We start from the raw sequence: 18,696 nt of genomic DNA on the forward strand, positions 1-18,696 counted from the left end.
CTGTACATAATAAATAAAATAATGTATTTATATGAATTTGTCAATAATATATCATAACATCAAAAATTACTTCGTATAATATGCACCCTGCTGTCGTAATGAAATTGTTTCACAGCAGAACTGTCAAACCGTGCGTCAATAAATTCTCTCATAGAAATTATGTACGGACACATCAAAGGAAAAACAAATTTGTTGTTTTTATTTAATTTAGCAGCATTTTCCTATTTATTCACCTTTTAAACCTTCTCTGGACTTCCACAAATAATTCAAGACCAAAATTAGCCAAATCGGACCAGCCGTTCTCGAGTTTTAGCGAGACTTACGAACAGCAATTAATTTTTATATATATATATATAGATATTTTGTATGGAGTGTAAAACGTTTTATAAGACTTTTATAGACATCAGCAATTCCAGGGGCTTCGCCTCCCTTCCAGTTATGCGCTGGGGGCAAGGTTTGCGCTTCGCGTGACTTGTATTCTGGCCGCTGTGATCGGTTCGGTATACAAGAAAATTATTGAATTATAAACAACGCACAGTTTAGAGGCTGTTATTCAAATTCAAATATTTTTATTCAAGGATATAAAATAACATAATGAAAGTCAAAAACTACCACTCAGACCAAAAGGTATGCCGCAGACCTCAGAAGAACGGGCGCAACAAACTCAGCGGGCTTCTTTTTTTAATAAACTTATGGTTACAAAGTGAAATCATACAATAAAATTTATTATTTAATAGCCTGTGGGCGGTCGCTCTATTCCCAATCAATGGCATCATTAAGAAAGTCATTTATGTTATAGTACCACCTACCACATAAACGTTTTTAACAATTCTTTTGAATTACTCAATACATTTGTTTAGAACATTTTCTGGAATCTTGTTGTAAAAGCATATACAACGCCCCACAAAAAGACTTACTAACTTGACTTTTTTTTATGAAAATAAGGGTTGAGACGAGCCCATTACAGTGCAGTGCCGCTCAGGATTCTTGAAATACCCAAAAATTCTGAGCGGCCCTACAACTGCGCTCGTCACCTTGAGACATCAGATGTCAAGTCTCATGTGCCCAGTAATTTCACTAGCTACGGCATCCTTCGGACCAAAACACAGTAATGCTTACACATTACTGCTTCACAGCAGAAATAGGCGCCGTTGTGGTACCCATAATCTAGCTGGCACCCTGTGCAAAGGAGCCTCCCATTGGTAAACTGACTTAGCCGAGTAGTAGGCATTATAAGATTCTGTTTGTTCCTGATATTATCATTATGGTTATGACAGTTTCTAGAAAATTCACTAATGTACTTATGAACATACATAATTATTATTATTACTACCCAATCTTCAAAAAAATATAAATAATGAAGGTAGAAAAAAAAAATTACAAACTCACCTGTAAGATATAAATAACAGAAAAGCAAACAGCAAACGTAACATGTTCACTACAGTACTACAAATCGATACTGACACAAATGATCTAATACATGAGTGACCATTTGATCTAATTATGACTGTGAAGAAGAAATCTAATGTAAACTAGGATGAAGAATATACCTGGATGTGACAAGCAACTGATAATACCGTGCATGAACCAGTTCACAATATATAAAAAAAACGTGTGTGTGTACTTAGGTATGCACGCAAGAAGTTATACTTCTTTGGGGTAACAAAGAAAATTTTTAAAATGTTTTTTTTTTTATGGAATAGGAGGACAAACTAGCGTACGGGTCACCTGGTGTTAAGTGATCACCGCCGTTCACACTCTCTTTCAACACCAAAGGAATCACAAGAGCGTTGCCAGCCTTTAAGGAAAGTGTACGCGCTTTTCTTGAAGGTACCCATGTGGTATCGTCCCGGAAACACCGCACAAGGAAGCTCATTCCACAGCTTCGTAGTACGAGGAAGAAAGCTCCTTGAAAACCGCACTGTGGAGGACCGCCACATATCCAGATGGTGGAGATGATATCGTAACTTGTGGGGTGTCGTGCGAAGGTGAAATTCGGCGGCAGGAATCAGGTTGAACAGCTCTTAGGAACACTCCCCGTGATAAATGATAAATGCGATATATACTAGCTGACCCGGCAAATGTTGTTTTGCCATATTTTTTTTTTAGAGTAAGACCGTTTCTTCTACATTGCAAATAATACTTTATTTTTCTAAAATAAAGTTACTCCTTATTACATCAGCTACCTGCCAATAAAAGTCCCGTCAAAATCGGTCCAGCCATTTCAGAGATTAGCCGGAACAAACAGACAGAAAATTGTGAAACATGTTATTTTGGTGTATGTACCGTATATATATTCAAATACATGCAGTAAAAAACAGTTATTTCAATTTTACAAACAGACACTCAAATTTTATTTATATGTATATATATATATATGTGTGTGTGTGCGTATATATAATATGTTAATCAGAAAAAAAACCTTGGATACGTGAGAAGTAATTACGATATTTATTTAAAATATTACTTGATTGGTAAAACGATTTAACGAAGTTGTTGAAGTTTGTTAAGGCCAAGGTTAAACAGAAAACACGCAAACAAGGTATTTTTAGACAAGTTTTGTGATAAAAATATAGCTTTTGGAGATATATAACCCAGGACGAACTGTTACGATCTGCAATATACCAGGATTTGTAAGCACAAATATTATGTCGCAGACTTTTAGCCAATCCAATATTTTGAGTGGATTTAGAAAGACTGGGATATACCCATAAATACGGATATCTTTACAGATGAGGACTTTTTATGCTCCGCGGTAACAGACAGGGAAATGACTGGGGAACTTCAAGAGCAGGATGTTTCTTCGATTGCTTTGCCATCAGTAGCTGCAGAATTACCTCCAGATGTAACCACGATCTAATTACCTTTATCATCTACTGTACAACGTCAGTCAAAGCCTTCAATATCAGCATTAGTTTCCATAAATGAAACTATAGCGTCTAAACCCAATTCACCATCAATTTTGACTGAGGGGAAATTCGAGTAGGCAATAGTAAGGCAATCAGTAGAGGTAGTTTCTTCATCTCAAGATCTAGATATAACAATGGAAGATTCTGGTTCACGAAAAAAAACAAAAATAATTTTACCACAAATCATTTGTCCATTTCCAAAAGCTGCTCCTCGAAAAAGTCTCCGTCAGACAGCCCGGAAAAGCTAAAAATTTAACAAAAACGCCAGAAAAACTAAATTGGCATGATGATACAGTTGATTGACACCAAAAACAAAAATAACTCAAAAGATAAAGCAAAGAGACTAGAGAAACAGAAGACAAAGAGAAAGACTGTAAAAAGAAAGTTTTACAGTCACTTGACAGTGAGACAGACCTTAACGAAGAATACAAGTATGATAATAGCTGTGATAGTGCATGGAATAACGTACCAGATGTAAATGGTTGATATTGTTTCATTACAATTGATGTTTTATAATATAATAATAATAATATTGACTCACTTTTTACACAAATTATCTTGCCCCAAGTTAAGCATATATAGGCTGTGTTATGGGTTAAAAGACAATGATATATTTAATACAATATACTTACTTAAACATACATATATTCATATAAACATACATAAATACTTTGAAACATCTATGACTCGGAAACAAACATCTATATTCATCATATAAATGCTTGCACCTACCAGGATTCGAACCCGGGACCTCTAGCTTAGTAGGTAGGATCGCTAACCACTCGGCTATACAGGTGGTCAATATGATGTACATATGCTTCAATGATGGCAAACATTTCCAGCAGTCATGGTTTTCGATCTATTTGTTTAAGATACTATGACGTATTTCCTCTACTCCATGATGTGGTGAGATTTTCTTCTAATCCACCTCGACTCAACCTTATCGGTAGAACCTCAATATATGCCAAATATTAAAAATAAAAAAAATGTTTGTCTATATTTAAAAATTAACCCATATTTAGTTTAACTGGAATCTTACGCTTAAAATAATAATTAGCTGTACCTAATTATAGACAATTAAGACTATTAATTTGAATTCATCGTAGTCTCTCTTGTACACAATTACCACAACCATATTATAACAATTTGATTACTTACACTCTTATCGCATTATGCATGAAAACGAGCAATATTTGAATACAGTTGTATTCAAGTATTTTATAAAGATAAAATTTGTTTCACTTGTGGAGTAGCAAGATATTTTTATTGTTTACATTATTTATTCTAACATAAGTTACATCGATTAAACGTAAAGGTAAATGAACCATACGTTGTAATATTATGGGTCATTTTTAATTGTATGTTTTGTACAACACATAAAAAATATTAATTGTATTTTAATTGGGAAATTTTGATTACCAATGATAGGAAATCCCTTCGTTGGACATTTTTTAGTGCGACTATGATTTCTACAGTCAAAAAAGGCTATTAAGGCATATTTGTATTTTTTTTTAAAGATAATTATGCTTCGCTTGACATCAAATGACTGGTCTCACTTGAGCCTCAAGTAGGTACATTTGTACACAATGTGTAACGCCCACATGCCCGCTTTGATTATAGCTGTTGGGCCATCACAAACGTGCGAACTGAGTCAAACAACATTACGTCAAAGGGATGTGACAATGCCGCACAACTCGTTATCGATAAAGGGATGCCGCTCGGACGCAGGTAGCCGATGACTAATGCAATAAGGTCAAATGTAGGTGTTTGTGATAATTGTGTTATAATTGTCATTAGACTTTCATAAGCGAACCATGGACGCATTATTCTCCAACTTAACTTTGTTAAATTAAAGGGCGATATTAACGCCCAAACTCGTAAGGTTATTCATAATGTGTATTAATATAATTTGTATAAAATTTAATATATTTAATGTTTTAAAAGCAGATAAAAATACACCCTAAAAATATTTTGCATTATTTCCTTAACCTTTCCTTAATTACCTGCTGATTATCAAAAATCCCTTTTTTGTTGCAGTGTGAGCGAGAGATCTGATAAAAATGATTTATGACTCAGTTCGCACGTTCTTAATGGCCCAACTATAGGTACACATTTCCGATGACTACTTATACGTCATATCATTTTCTATTGACAGAACAGCGTCTGATGTAAATTGATTAGAAGTTAATTTGGTTTCAATTAAATTTTTACTTGCTTTTGCATTTTGAAAAAAGACAAGTTTTGATCGAGAGTGCTTGCTTAATCACAACATATCATCTAAGGAGTTGGTTTTCTATTGTTTCGATAGGTAACGCATGATTGTTAGCATATACCAGTTAGGTAGGCAAAGCTAAATGATCTAACTGTTTACAGGGCCCTGAGTCTCCGACAATTCGAGCAGCTCTGTGTTGCTATACTTGCTAAGTTACTGCTGGGCAGTAAAAATGGTACCTACTCAACCAGCTGGCATCTTAAGGAGACGAACATAAGGGATTTTTATTATAATACTAGCTGACCCGACAGACAGAAAAATTTACTGTTTTATAGGAATTTGCCAATAATATTTCAAAACACCAAGAATTATTTCCTGCAATAGGCTTCCTGGTGTAATAATGAAATTGTTTCACAGCAGAACTGTCAAACCGTGCGTCAATTAATTCTATCATAGAAAATATGTCCATACAAAACAAATATTGGAATTGAAAATAATTATGGGTCTCAAATCGAAATAAAAACTATCCTACTCTCAAGTTGGACTAAACTGCACTCGATGAAGTAATCTCCATTAAAATCCGTTCATTAGTTTAGGAGTCCATCGCGGATAAACAACGTGTCACGTAATTTATATATATTAAGAAGATTTATTTAAAATCACCAAGTCAACAGCGAACAAACGGAAAAATAAACAACTTATTATATAAAAACTTTATTTAACATTAAATGGACTATTATCTAATACATATTACGAAGGTGCAAAACTGTACAAGTTTTCCTATTTTACATTTATTATTTACACTGAGCGTAGACAAATTCGTTTCACCAACAATTTCTCCATAAAACTATAGGACTATTCTTTTCTTCGTAGACACATAGCTAGTGCCTCAGCATGTCGTGGCAAGTATTTAAATTAAATTAAAGAAAAAAATCAAAATTAAATTAAATCAAATTAAAGAAATTAAATTAAATCAAAATGAAATTATATTTTATTATATTAATTAAATCGAATTAAATGAAATTATGCAATGTCAAATATCATAATATACTAACATAGTTTTTAATAAAACTAACACTTATAGGCCAACAGTCTGAAGTAAACACATTTTATTTATTTTATATTTTCCCTAAAAATTCTCCATTTATTATATTTTTCCCCAGATTGTGTAAAATACCCAAACTGACCCTGTGACGGTCGGCAATTAGTTCCGATTTCAACTTCTGTCAAATTGTCACAAGAGTGACAGCTGACAGTTGTTCCCATTTCATCATAGATAACCCTAAAGAACCTAATGGCAACCTAAGGGGATCCTTGTAACACTCCGCTGGATGTATTTTTATGAGAAAATTACTGCTGTAACAGCGAATACTAACAAACCCAGGTAACGAAATACAAAATGGCCGCCACGCATTTTTATTTAATAAAAGTACTATTATATCTTGTACGATCGTACGGCGCCCTTCACGGCTTTCACGACCTTGCTGGAACATGAAAACCTCCCGCCCCCCCTTCCCCGTTCACCCCCTCGCGCTCAACCTGTTGCGTCAGTACGGTTTCCAGTTTCATTACCATTGTTACGTTTTGACTTTAGCTTCTGTTGTTCTGTGTCGCTATATTAGTACTGTTAGAAAAATAAATTCTTGTTTTAACTAACCCAGACTCTTTCATTTATATTTCATCATTCTAATAATAATCTTAACACAAAATCTTTACATTAATCTTTAATACAGATAAAATAAATCGTAGCTTATTTATTTAAAAAATAATAATATCCTAGTGATGCTTGTTTTGCACACCGTACACAAAGCGACGCTGTGACGTCATCTACGTCAAATCCACAGAATATATAACCGGGCGAATTCTGACAACTACTCGTTCGTTGGAGGTTGCCAGGTAACAGCGCGCATTTTCCTATTAATTTCCGACAAGATAAGTTTACATCTCGCTAACTGGGCGGGGCGCAGCTGTGGTGTCGGGTCTCTCGTTCTGTCGCTCTGTTGGGGCTCCCGCTGGGCCCTACGTAGGGCCCGACGTCTTCTAGCTCTTGCTGTCGCTAGGCAAAAATAAATAATATTGACACACAAATTATCTTGCCCCAAATTAGACATAGCCTGTACTATGGGTACAAGACAACGATAAATTTAATACAATATACTTATGTAAACATCCATGACTCGGAAACAAACATCCATATTCATCATATAAATGATTGCACCTACCGGGATTCGAACCCGGGACTAAACATTCGGCTATATGGGCCGTCAAAATAATACATAGCATAATATGTCAGCAATATTTTTAAATACATTTTAAGGTATTTATTTTCTCAAAATTGATTACTTTAAAATTATTTTTGATGTCACTTCAAACACTACCACCGCTTCGAAAACAAATGGCGCTCTGAGACAGAAGAAGCGGCGCAATAAACTCACCCAGTATTCTTTTTTTGCGCTCTTCTTAATAAAATATACAATATTACTGTCTTCTTATTGCAATACAATACATATAATCTAGTCCCAGGCTGTCCTATCACTTGGATATTTAGCTGTGGAGTAGTAAGATTTACGACGGAGCCGTTTTTTTAAAAAAACATTTAAAATTATTTATAGATAATGCCTGAACAGTGGCTGGGACTTAATTATAAAAGTGTATACATTTACCCTTAAAGCTATTATGTATCATAAGAAGCCTAATAGAATTAGTTACAAGCAATCACTTATTTCTAGTGTTATAATAATGAAAATCACTATTAAGAGCAAAAAGGTGACAATTTTTGTGAACGTATATCAAATTTTCATAAATGTACTGACAATGAACAGTAATAATATATATTTCTTTAATTTTATCTTTTGAGTGACTTGATATATGTTAACAAGATCTACCACTGTCATGGAGTCATAATATATCCCAAATAATTAATACTGTTATGTATTGTGTTAGTTAGGTATTTTATATAATTATTACTTCAGTTTAATGAACACTTTAATTAGTAGTGACTTAAGAAACCGTAAATTTGTACAAAAGAACAAACATTCAATAAAACAATTTGTAATCAATCATACCATTACCAAAAAAAGAGTGTGTGTACTTATGTATGTACGCAAGAAGTTATACTTATTTGGCCTAACAAAGCAAAAATCATTAAAATTATTCCTCGTGCTATTCTACGTTTGTAGAAAGAACAATATTGTAAAAATCTTGCAACGAATAACGAATATGGCTGTACGGGCTTCAACCCTTTGCCTATCCTAATAATGGACGAAGAAACCAAAAAAATATATAACGAATGTCGCAAACGTCAGAAATTTTTAGGAACAACCTTCACCCTGTTACTTTTGTGTTAGTGTTGCGCGCGCATCTTAAAAATTCACTCTCATAATTTTTTCATAAAGCGCCTAAAGAAGTATAACTTCAAAGAAAAGATCATAATTAGATAAAGAAATAATATAAAAGTTTGAATATTATAAATAACTATATAGCACATAATATTCAGACCTTTAGTTAAATCTTATCCCCCTTATTCATAATGGTCCGCTAACTTTAAACAGCCGCTAAGCAGTGTTTTTTCTCATTCTGACTTAGGTCAATAGAAGAAGACAGAGTGAGAATTAGCAATGCTTTAAGTTAGCAGACTATTATGAATAAGGGGGTATATCTTTAAACGAGCAATTCTTGTATATACACACATCAAAAAAGTCCAAGCAACATGTACTAATTTAAATTTTAGGATGGTTTTTCACATTTATAATGTTGTATTTTATTTTTAAAATAATATTTTTAGGGTCCTATGATGTAAAAATAACAGCTGTTATCTTTATAAGTTCTTTTAATAACAGAAATAAACAATATTAGAATATACTGCAGAAACTAAGGTACATAAGCAACTAAACATTTTTTTAACAAAATTTCTAAAGAAAATGAATTTATTGTGAAATAATAGGATAATTGAATACAAAGTATGGCCTCCTCTGCTATTCAGAACTTGTCGGCAACTATTATTCATTGAATTAATGAGACTATTTATGTCATCTTGCGGTATTCGCTCCCAATGGAATTGTAGCAAATCCTTCAGCTGTTGGGTTGTTGTCACTCCGTCCAAGTCCTTCAAAACACGTCTCTGGAGCATGGGACACCATGCGTGCTCGATGGGGTTGAGGTCTGGCGATTGTGCAGGCCAGGGCAATACCCGGACGTTCTTCGTTGCCAAGTATTGACTGGTTCGCCGAGCTGTATGTGAACGCGCATTGTCATGCATTAACGTAAAATCGGAGCCAAAGGTTTGTGCAAATGGATGGACATAAGGTCTGAGAATATCCTCAACGTAATTTTCAGCGTTCATGTTTCCATTTACAAAAACGAGCTAAGTTGGCCTGTTCTTCATAATACCCGCCCATAACATAACTGTTGAGCCGCTGTATAGATGAACTTCCTGAATGCACCTGATCCTTTCAATATTTCCGGGGCCGACGGTACACTCGCACCCTTCTTGTATCAGGCCTAAACCCGAATCGCGACTCATCGGAAAATCGTTCTTTACACCATTCATTTCGACGAGCGCGATTCCCGTGACGTATTCACCTAATTGGGCGTCGAGCTCGTAGGCCTTTTCATGCAGTTGATTTCGCACAGTTTGGGGACTAACATCAACACCACTTGAATTTTGTAGCCTCAAACTTATCTCACGAGCGGCATTAACATCGGCTGGCATCTTGCAGTCAGTTGTATGTACCGGTCTTGCCGAGTGGTTGTACTCCTTTTACGGCCGGAATGCTGTTCAGCGGGTTCCCATGTATTATTGTAGCGCTGCCAAAGACGACAAATAACACTTCTATGAATGCCAAAATACATACAGCTCTTTGCATTTCATTTGTCGTCAAATGACGTCGCTCCATGACGTAAAGAATATCTAACAATTATATTTTGTCGCTAACTTTATTTAAATGGTTGGTAAAATTATAAAATCAAGACATAATCTATTTTTTTTACAACCAGCCAGTATGTCATCAATAACAAAAAAGTTTACATACCTATGCACTTTGAGTGGATTAAGACTTAGAAATTAATTAATATAAATGGTAAATTTCTAAAATCATGCATGTTGCTTAGACATTTTTGATGTGTGTATATATACTGAGTCTCAGAAGCGGCTTCAACGATTTTAATGAAACTTAGTATACAGGTAATTTCGGGGGCGAGAAATCGATCTAGCTAGGTTTCAATTTATTGTTATGTTATTGTAGCTGTTTCTCATTAAAACACGGATATAACTCCTATTTTTTAAATTGAAACCCACCTAGATCGATTTATGGCCCCAGAAATCCCCTGTATACTAAATTTTATGAAAATCGTTGTAGCCGTTTCCGAGACTCAGATAAATTGCTCGTTCGTAAGTGAACAATAAACGTACCGGACTCACTTTTCTCCTTAATCTTGTAGTCATCGTCCGATCGCTTTTTCGGGGACTGAAAAAAGAAAAATAAATATTAAGATTCCATGACCTATTACTAATTTTAAAGAATATAATATAATAGTACAAGTACGGAAGTCTCACTCCGTAAAATCAATTAAAGAAATTGGGACTCTTGCGGTCATACAATAAGGTGTAATTCGGATCACACAGCGCTACTAACCTACATTTTTACTCACCTAGAAGTTGCCTCTCTTTCTATCGCGTGACTCTTACCTCTTCTAACGACATTAGGGTTCACTTCTTTATCTAAAACTGTACCTACTTAGTATAAGTCTCTCTAGTCTCCTAGTATAAATCTCGTAACAGGTTTCGTCATGCTCGCTTAAATGTCACTGCTTGTGGCGGCGACATGGGACGGGTCGTCCCCTTCCCTAAAATATGGTTGAGGGAGGCGATGGCTGGCTCATGCGTCATGCTCGTGAACGGGCGCTGCTTGCGGTGGCAGGATGATCCTGATATTGTGTGTATATACATATATATTTATAATCGCTTATAAAATGCTCACAGAATACCTTTATTTATTTATGGTGTATGTGGATGATGCAGCTACTGTACTCAATAACTTTTGTATTAATTTACTTTTACTTTTTTGACTTACTCGTGTAAGACATTGACGTCTGTTGCATCATTTTACATTTTATATTGTAATTCGAAATGATTTGTAATTCGATGCAAGTACTTAAATGTGGCAATGAGTTTCTTGCTACTTCTTCTCATTAGCTCAACCCTTTACGAAGTAGCGGTAGATTCAATAAGATAAATATTTAACTTTTTTTGACATTCATAAGTGTCATTTCCGTGACCTACGTGAATAAATTGATTTTGATTTGATTAAGGTCATGTTATAAAAATAGCTCAGTTTTTTCTATAATATAAATAAGTATGTAATCGTAATTTAAAATAAAAATTCTTTCGTTGTCAAACCTACAATAGTTGCAGATAGTAATGTATGCGTTGGAAGACCACGACATAGTCAAACCTACTTAGTATAGGAAATAAATAGGTAGCTATCATGAATGGTAATTTCATTATAATAATAATCACTTTAAATTAGATTATTTCAGCGTCTTATTGAAGCTTAAAAAAATGCTTCTACTTATAATATATGCATTGCTTTATTTATGTTTCTTCATATTTAAAATATCGGTCGGAACTGTGAAGTAGGTGATAACAAAACTCGAGCGTGCGTCACTGATCGCGCGTGAGTCCCTACTAGCTGGCCTACTCTGTAGAGGCCACCGCACGTACTTACGATTTCGATAACATATCGTACTACAATTATTATATTCGATTGCCATCTTGCAACCCTATATCGGTTTGGTGGATGGAACAGAATAATATAAAAATCGCGATACAAAAATAGTTGTAGATCGTAGAAGGTCGTTGAATGCTGAATCATAATAAAAAAAAGATTTTGTTATTTTTATTTTATGAAAATAAGGGACGGGACGAGCAGGACGTTCAGCGAATGGTAATTGGTACGCCCTGCCCATTACAATGCAGTGCCGCTCAGGATTCTTGAAAAACCCCAAAAAATCTGAGCGGCACTACAACTGCGCTCGTCACCTTGAGACATAAGATGTCTCATTTGCCCAGTAATTTCACTAGCTACGGCGACCTTCAGACCGAAACACATTACTGCTTCACGCCGTTGTGCACCCATAGATGCCAAAAAAAATATCTATTTAGGGGTTACCCTTATCATTTAGGGGTATGAAAAATAGATGTTGGCCGATCAGACCTACCTATGCACACAAAATTTCATACAAATCAGTTCGGCCGTTTCGGAAGAGTTTGGTAACAAACACCGGCACACGAGAATTTTATATATTAGAAGTCACTGCAACTTTAGAAATTATGTTTTCGTTTGTAACAAATAAAATTTAAAAAACAAAATTTTATAAACGGTGCGGGATTCGAACCCACGACCGGCGTTCCGTGCCAACAACTGCGTGCAATCAACTGTAAAGTAGATCCTGTAGATGAAACCACAACCTGAAAGTTGAACAAAGCATACAAGATTTTGTAACGAGGCGGTACTCGAACGGTTAGCACAGTTGGTTGGAGCAACGGCACGGAACGCTGGAAGTCGTGGGTTCGAATCCCGCATCGTTCATAAAAGTTTGTTTCTCAAATTTTATTTGTGTATTTATCCTAGAAGTGAGGGTTATCACTTTAAAAAAAAACATAACATTTTCGTTTGTATTTTTATTTAGAATTATTGTTCTCATGGAAGTGAACTTTTGTTCTTTTGAGAAAACAAACACTTTAAACCTAAGAATCTTTTATTTATCAGTGGGAGGCTCGTTTGCAGAGGATGCCGGCTAAATTTAGGGGCCCACAACGGCGCCTATTTCTTCCGTGAAGCAGTAATGTGTAAGCATTATTGTGTTAATATCTATGAAGATACATCTTGAAAAATTCCTTACTTTCTTCTTCTGCTTCTGATAGTCCTGCGCGTCGTAGAACTGCGGCTGTGACCTTCTCACTCTCCCTGTTCTCCTCCTGATGTCTTCCACCACCGGAAGGACGTCAGCTCCGCGGCGAGCTGCGAAGAATGTGTGCCCGCATTTGCAGGACTTAGAAGCAACAGCCACCTGGAAATACGGATTTATTACATACTCAAACTGTTTTATTCAAAATCACTTATTGAACGTTAAAAACTACCACACATTCAAAATAGACTGCCTCAGACCTGAGAAGAACGGGCGCAAGAAACTCAGCGGCCTTTTTTTATATAATAATATGGATTACAATGTGATATCATACAATAAATATTTATAATTAAAGAGCCTGAGGGTGTTCACTTTATTAACGGTGTGTGGTATCATTAAGAAAATAGTTTGTGCTATAGTAACCTTTCCCACACAAACGTTTTTAAACAATTGTTTTAAATTTCATTCTAATTGCGGAAACAGGAGCCCCTTACCAATACCAATATTGTTCTAATCATGTGTTTATTTAATGTTGCCATTGTACACTTTAAACTTTAACTATATACATAATTAAGTACATTAGATTTCATTGGGCAACAAAGGGACCACTCTTATTGCGTTATTATAACCGGACATTATCACAGGCAACGGAAAAACACATGTTTAGTTATGTAGAAAGGAACACGCAGACTAGACAAAATTAGAAATGAAGACCTGAGACAAAAAGCAAAAGTAACCGACATACTTAATAAAATAGATCAGCAAAATTGGAGCTGGACTGGCCATCTGCTGAGAGACAGCCAGGAGAAATGGAGCAAAATTGTTACTAATTGGTATCCAAGAGGTTTGACAGAGCCAGAGACCTCGTACAAGATGGGACGGTGAACTCAAACTTACAGCGGGCCCAAACTGGAGAAGAGTGGCCCATGACAGATACCAATTCAAAAATACTTTATTCATGTAGGTCACGGAAATGAGACTTATGAATGTAAAAAAAAAATTGTTTCTTATTGAATTTACCGCTACTTCGTAAAGGGTTGAGCTAATGAGAAGAAGTAGCAAGAAACTCATTGCCACTCTTTTTAGATGTACATATTAATTGTTTTATAAATCATTTCAATTACAATATATGCAAAGTGACACAACAAAAATACTCAAATGTCAAAAACTGAAAGGCTTACACGAGTAAGTCAAAAAAGTAAATTAATACTTATAAACACAAGAGTTATTGAGTATAGTAGATGCATCAATCCACACATACCATAAATAAATAGAGGCATTCTGTGAGCATTTCATAAAATAAAATATATAATAACTAACATTAAAGGAAATAATAATAATAAAAAACACATCAAGCAGACCTTCTGGTAACAGGATCATCCAGCCACCAAAGGAAAGTTCTACAGGAGGCCTTTGCCAAGCGACACACTGAGACAAGAGACATACTAACTCAGAATAAAATGGTTTAATAGAAAGATAGATATTGTTGAAGGGGAAACGTGGACTTTTGTCCACACTGTATCTTAATTTTGAAATTGTTTCCGCCTTTTGTTTAACAGTGAATCTGCTCCTAAAGCCACATATTCATATAGTAAACATTTGTTAATAAACACTGTTTATAAACTGTTCATAAACAATATGAATAATAAAAATAATAATAATATTGACACACTTTTCACACAAATTATCTTGCCCCATGTTAAGCATATATAGCCTGTGTTACGGGTTACAAGATAATGATATATTTAATACAATATACTTACTTAAACATACAAAAATTCATATAAACATACATAAATACATTTAAACATCCATGACTTGGAAACAAACATCCATATTCATCATATAAATGCTTGCACCTTCCGGGATTCGAACCCGGGACCTCTAGCTTAATAGGTAGGAACGCTAACCACTCGGCTATACAGGTCGTCAGTGTTTCTTAATGTTTCATCATCTCTGTAAACAGTTTATAAACAGTTCAGAAACATAGGTGATGAAACATTGTTTATGATATGTGTTGCCTTGCTCCGCACTACGAGTGGAAAGCAAGACGAAACATCTAGTTTATAAATAAAAGTCAACAGATTTGGACGTGTTTTGCATGAGTTTATTCTAACTACTATTCAAAAAATAGTTTCAAATCCACCAACTTTTCTTCTTTTTTTCGATAAATTTCTTCACTAACCTCCTCGAGCAACGTGATGATGACTATGACTAGCGTTAAGCAAGCTTACAATAAACACATGTTTCTGAAACTGGGCCGTCCACACTTGTCAGTTGTTCACAGGATGATATTAAGGCGTCCCAAAGAATACTATGTTGGTGATAAAGCTCTATGAGCTTCGAAATTTGTTTGTTGGACCACATTACCTGCATGTTTATAAACTCGCGCAAAACACGTCCACACCTGTTGACTGTTGTTTAAACCCTAGATGTTTCGTCTAGCTCTCCACTCTTAGTGGGGAGCACGGCAACACATATCATAAACAATGTTTCATCACATATGTTTCTGAACTGTTTATAAGCTGTTTACAGAGATGATGAAACATTAAGAAACATTGTTTATGAACAGTGTTTATTAACAAATGTTTACTAGAGAATATGTGGCTTAAGAGACATAATTGTTCAAAAGTTAAACTGAACACAGTTGCTACACAAAATATAGCTTTATAACTGAACTGTAAATTCAGCTCCTGACAGTACATGCTTACCCACTTAGCCAATATCTATAAACAACAAGGTAAAGCTGACCATTTGTGTGATGGTAAACAAAATACAAGAATAATAATAATAATATGGATGTGTGTCCTCCACACTGCAGTTTCCAAGGATATTTCTTCCACACACTAAGAAGCTGTGGAATGAGCTTCCTTGTGTGCTGTTTCCGGGACAATATAACATGGGTACCTTCAAAAAAAGCGCTTACACCTTCATAAAGGCCCACATATGATTTCTCTGGTACTGCAAGAGTGGGTGGCGGTGAATTTGTACTAAAGTCTGTGTTTAATAGGACTAAGATTTAACCCTTTTATACCCTAATGGTCACAGCAACCAAAGTCATAATAAATTAAATCCACTTTACATATAAACATACATATTCACCATATATATATATGCACAGGGATTCAAACCTCTAAGCTGAGTAGGCAGGTTCACAAAACGCTGGGCTATATTTAGATAATATTTTAATAATTATCTGTACTTATTCAATGTGTATGGACAAAGAGAATATAGTTTAGTGTCTATCAGTGTGATTTAAATAATTCTTTGATCATATTATAACCTAGCATTACCTTTTGTGAAGTAAATCATAGAATGTTCTACAAAAAATATAATATTCGGTAGGATGTAGTAGATACTTAGTGATAGACTCGAGTTTGTATTGTGAAAATAAATTGAAAATTTTCTATGCTTGAAAATAATTGATTGAAAAATAATTGTGTTCAAACCTGCATTTCGCATTTCGGACAGCTTTTCGCGATCATTTTATTTTTACCCATTTTGTCTTCCACATTACAATTAAAATTGCACTTTGTTTTTAATAAATAAATACACTATCACTCCTATGATAAAAACAACTGTTTATTGTACTTATTTTAATTTATACGATTAAAATTTGATGATTAAATAATAATATGCAATTATGTTCACTCCAATTTTACAATTTTCAAGTACTTTTTTAATAATTACTGATTTTTGATGTCAATATTTTGTTAATTTCCTATCTCCATTTTACAATTCCACAAACTCGAAGCGCCAAGCCACAGAACAATAATACAAAGAGAATTTGAACCCTACATCCTCGCCAAGCAATTTGACATTTTCTTTTTTAATTTATTTGGTGGCAGTTGGCACGGATACGGTTTGTAGTTTGTACCACGGAACAGAAAAGCTAGTGGAAGTGGTATGTGGGCGTTAACCTGTCGCCACTATTGTGTACAAATGTACCCACTCGAGGCTCAAGTGAGACCAGTCATTCAAGTGAAGCACTTTATCTTTAAAAAAATACAAAATACAATATTTTTTATGTGTAGTGCAAAATATACAATTAAAAAAAACATAATATTACGAAGGATGATTCATTTACTTGGTCAACTATATATAGCGATAAAGGTACGTTAGTGACTTACTTCATTCTAATGTTATCTTTCTTGTGATATGATGAATAAATTACTTGATTATTCTTGCGCTAATATTCGGAACCATGGGCGCATGCCGCCGTCATGAATTATACGCTTTGTTTTATACCGACTTACAGATAAATGAAACTGTAATTCTGGTCATTGTTAATAATACAAAAACCAAAATTAACCGCACATTTAGTATTACGGGCAAATATTTAGAAATTTGCAAAAAATATATAGCATTGCGTCCGGATCCATGCAGTAATCCGAGTTTATTTTACATCTTTATATCACAAAGGATGGGACACTTAGCAGTTTGAATAAAACAATTGCTAACTATTTACAACTTCATAATCCTGAGTTGTATACAGGACATTACTTTCGCAGAGCATCTGCTACAATATTGGTAGATACCGGAGGCGACAAAACAAGTTTAAAACGGCACGCCAAATGGAAGTCTACATCTGTTGCTGAGGGCTTCATTAAGGACTCTATCGCCGACAAAATCCACCTGTCGAATGTTATTCCGAATTCCATACAAAATAAAAATAGTAAAGCGGTAAATATAAATATTTCGCCGAGTACATCGGGATTTCCGGGACATTATAGAACTTAATATTCAAGTGAATTTTAATAATTGCACTATACAGTATGTAAATTACTACTACAATAATTATTTCATTGGAAATGATAATAACGACACCCCCGGGGAATAAAATGGTTATACGCTATTACCACTTTTTTAATGTTGACTCGAGTCATCCCCCGACCCAGACAGGTTTTGTGGAAGGGGATTGCGGGCCATCCCCGCATTTTCCTTCGTGGTTTTATTTTTAATAATATGGGCGCGAAGCGGGGCTTCTACTTGGCCTTTAGAGAAACTTTTATCTGTTTTGAGGTTAGGTTACATTAATTTGATTTTCAAGAGAATGGTGCGTTACCTTTTCATGGTAGGTGGGGAGTGAGCCAGGGGACAGAGGACATCACCCCCCCCCCCCCCCCCCGCGCGAAACGATACTAAATTCTTACTAAATTATATCCAAGTCTTACCAAATAAACCTTATAAATACCAAAGAAAAGACTTTTAGTCATTTCACGGAACCAACTCTGGTTTTGATCAAATCACTAGATTTGTTACGAGAAATAATAAAACCGTGTTGTTATTTTAACACCCTGACTGACTTATCTACCCGATTGTCCTATTGGGACAGCTTCAGATTATTGACAGCTAATTACTGACAGTAGAAGGCAGTAAATTATCTCTATCTGTAGATAGTATATTGGGAACGGCCGTTAGAGGATTCATATTAAGGGTGAAGATAAAGTCTTGTATGCGATTACTGTTGATAATTTGGTATTAAAACACTCATGTGATACTATTATCATGTGATACATGTGATAAACCCACACTCGTATTTTAATACCTCTTACTCAATGACGTTCTATACATAATATGGACATATCATTCGCAGACTGATAACGGAACGGCAAAAGTGTGCTTCAAGACAATGTAAGCACACTTCTCCTTAGTCGTGTGTCAACT

At 35.0% G+C, this 18,696-nt stretch overlaps 2 protein-coding genes across 2 annotated transcripts in view; both read right to left on the reverse strand.

Moving 5' to 3' along the window:
- LOC126973618 (uncharacterized) overlaps window positions 1–6,696 on the reverse strand; it is a 23,901-nt gene extending 17,205 nt beyond the window's left edge. The window contains exon 1 of the mRNA XM_050820959.1: window positions 6,621–6,696. Within this exon, the coding sequence (XP_050676916.1) occupies window positions 6,621–6,696 (76 nt within the window). The remainder of the gene's footprint in view (window positions 1–6,620) is intronic.
- On the reverse strand, window positions 5,820–17,258 carry LOC126978060 (UPF0547 protein C16orf87 homolog). Its single transcript, XM_050826774.1, has 4 exons — window positions 16,479–17,258; window positions 13,024–13,191; window positions 10,532–10,586; window positions 5,820–7,177 (listed from the first exon to the last, which is right to left on the reverse strand). The coding sequence occupies exons 1-4, from the start codon at window positions 16,527–16,529 to the stop codon at window positions 6,993–6,995; spliced, it is 459 nt and encodes a 152-aa protein (XP_050682731.1). The 5' UTR covers window positions 16,530–17,258; the 3' UTR covers window positions 5,820–6,992.
- Window positions 17,259–18,696: the final 1,438 nt, after the last annotated feature.

The sequence above is a fragment of the Leptidea sinapis genome, chromosome 2, assembly GCF_905404315.1.
Source record: "Leptidea sinapis chromosome 2, ilLepSina1.1, whole genome shotgun sequence".
NCBI classification, from domain to species: domain Eukaryota; kingdom Metazoa; phylum Arthropoda; class Insecta; order Lepidoptera; family Pieridae; genus Leptidea; species Leptidea sinapis.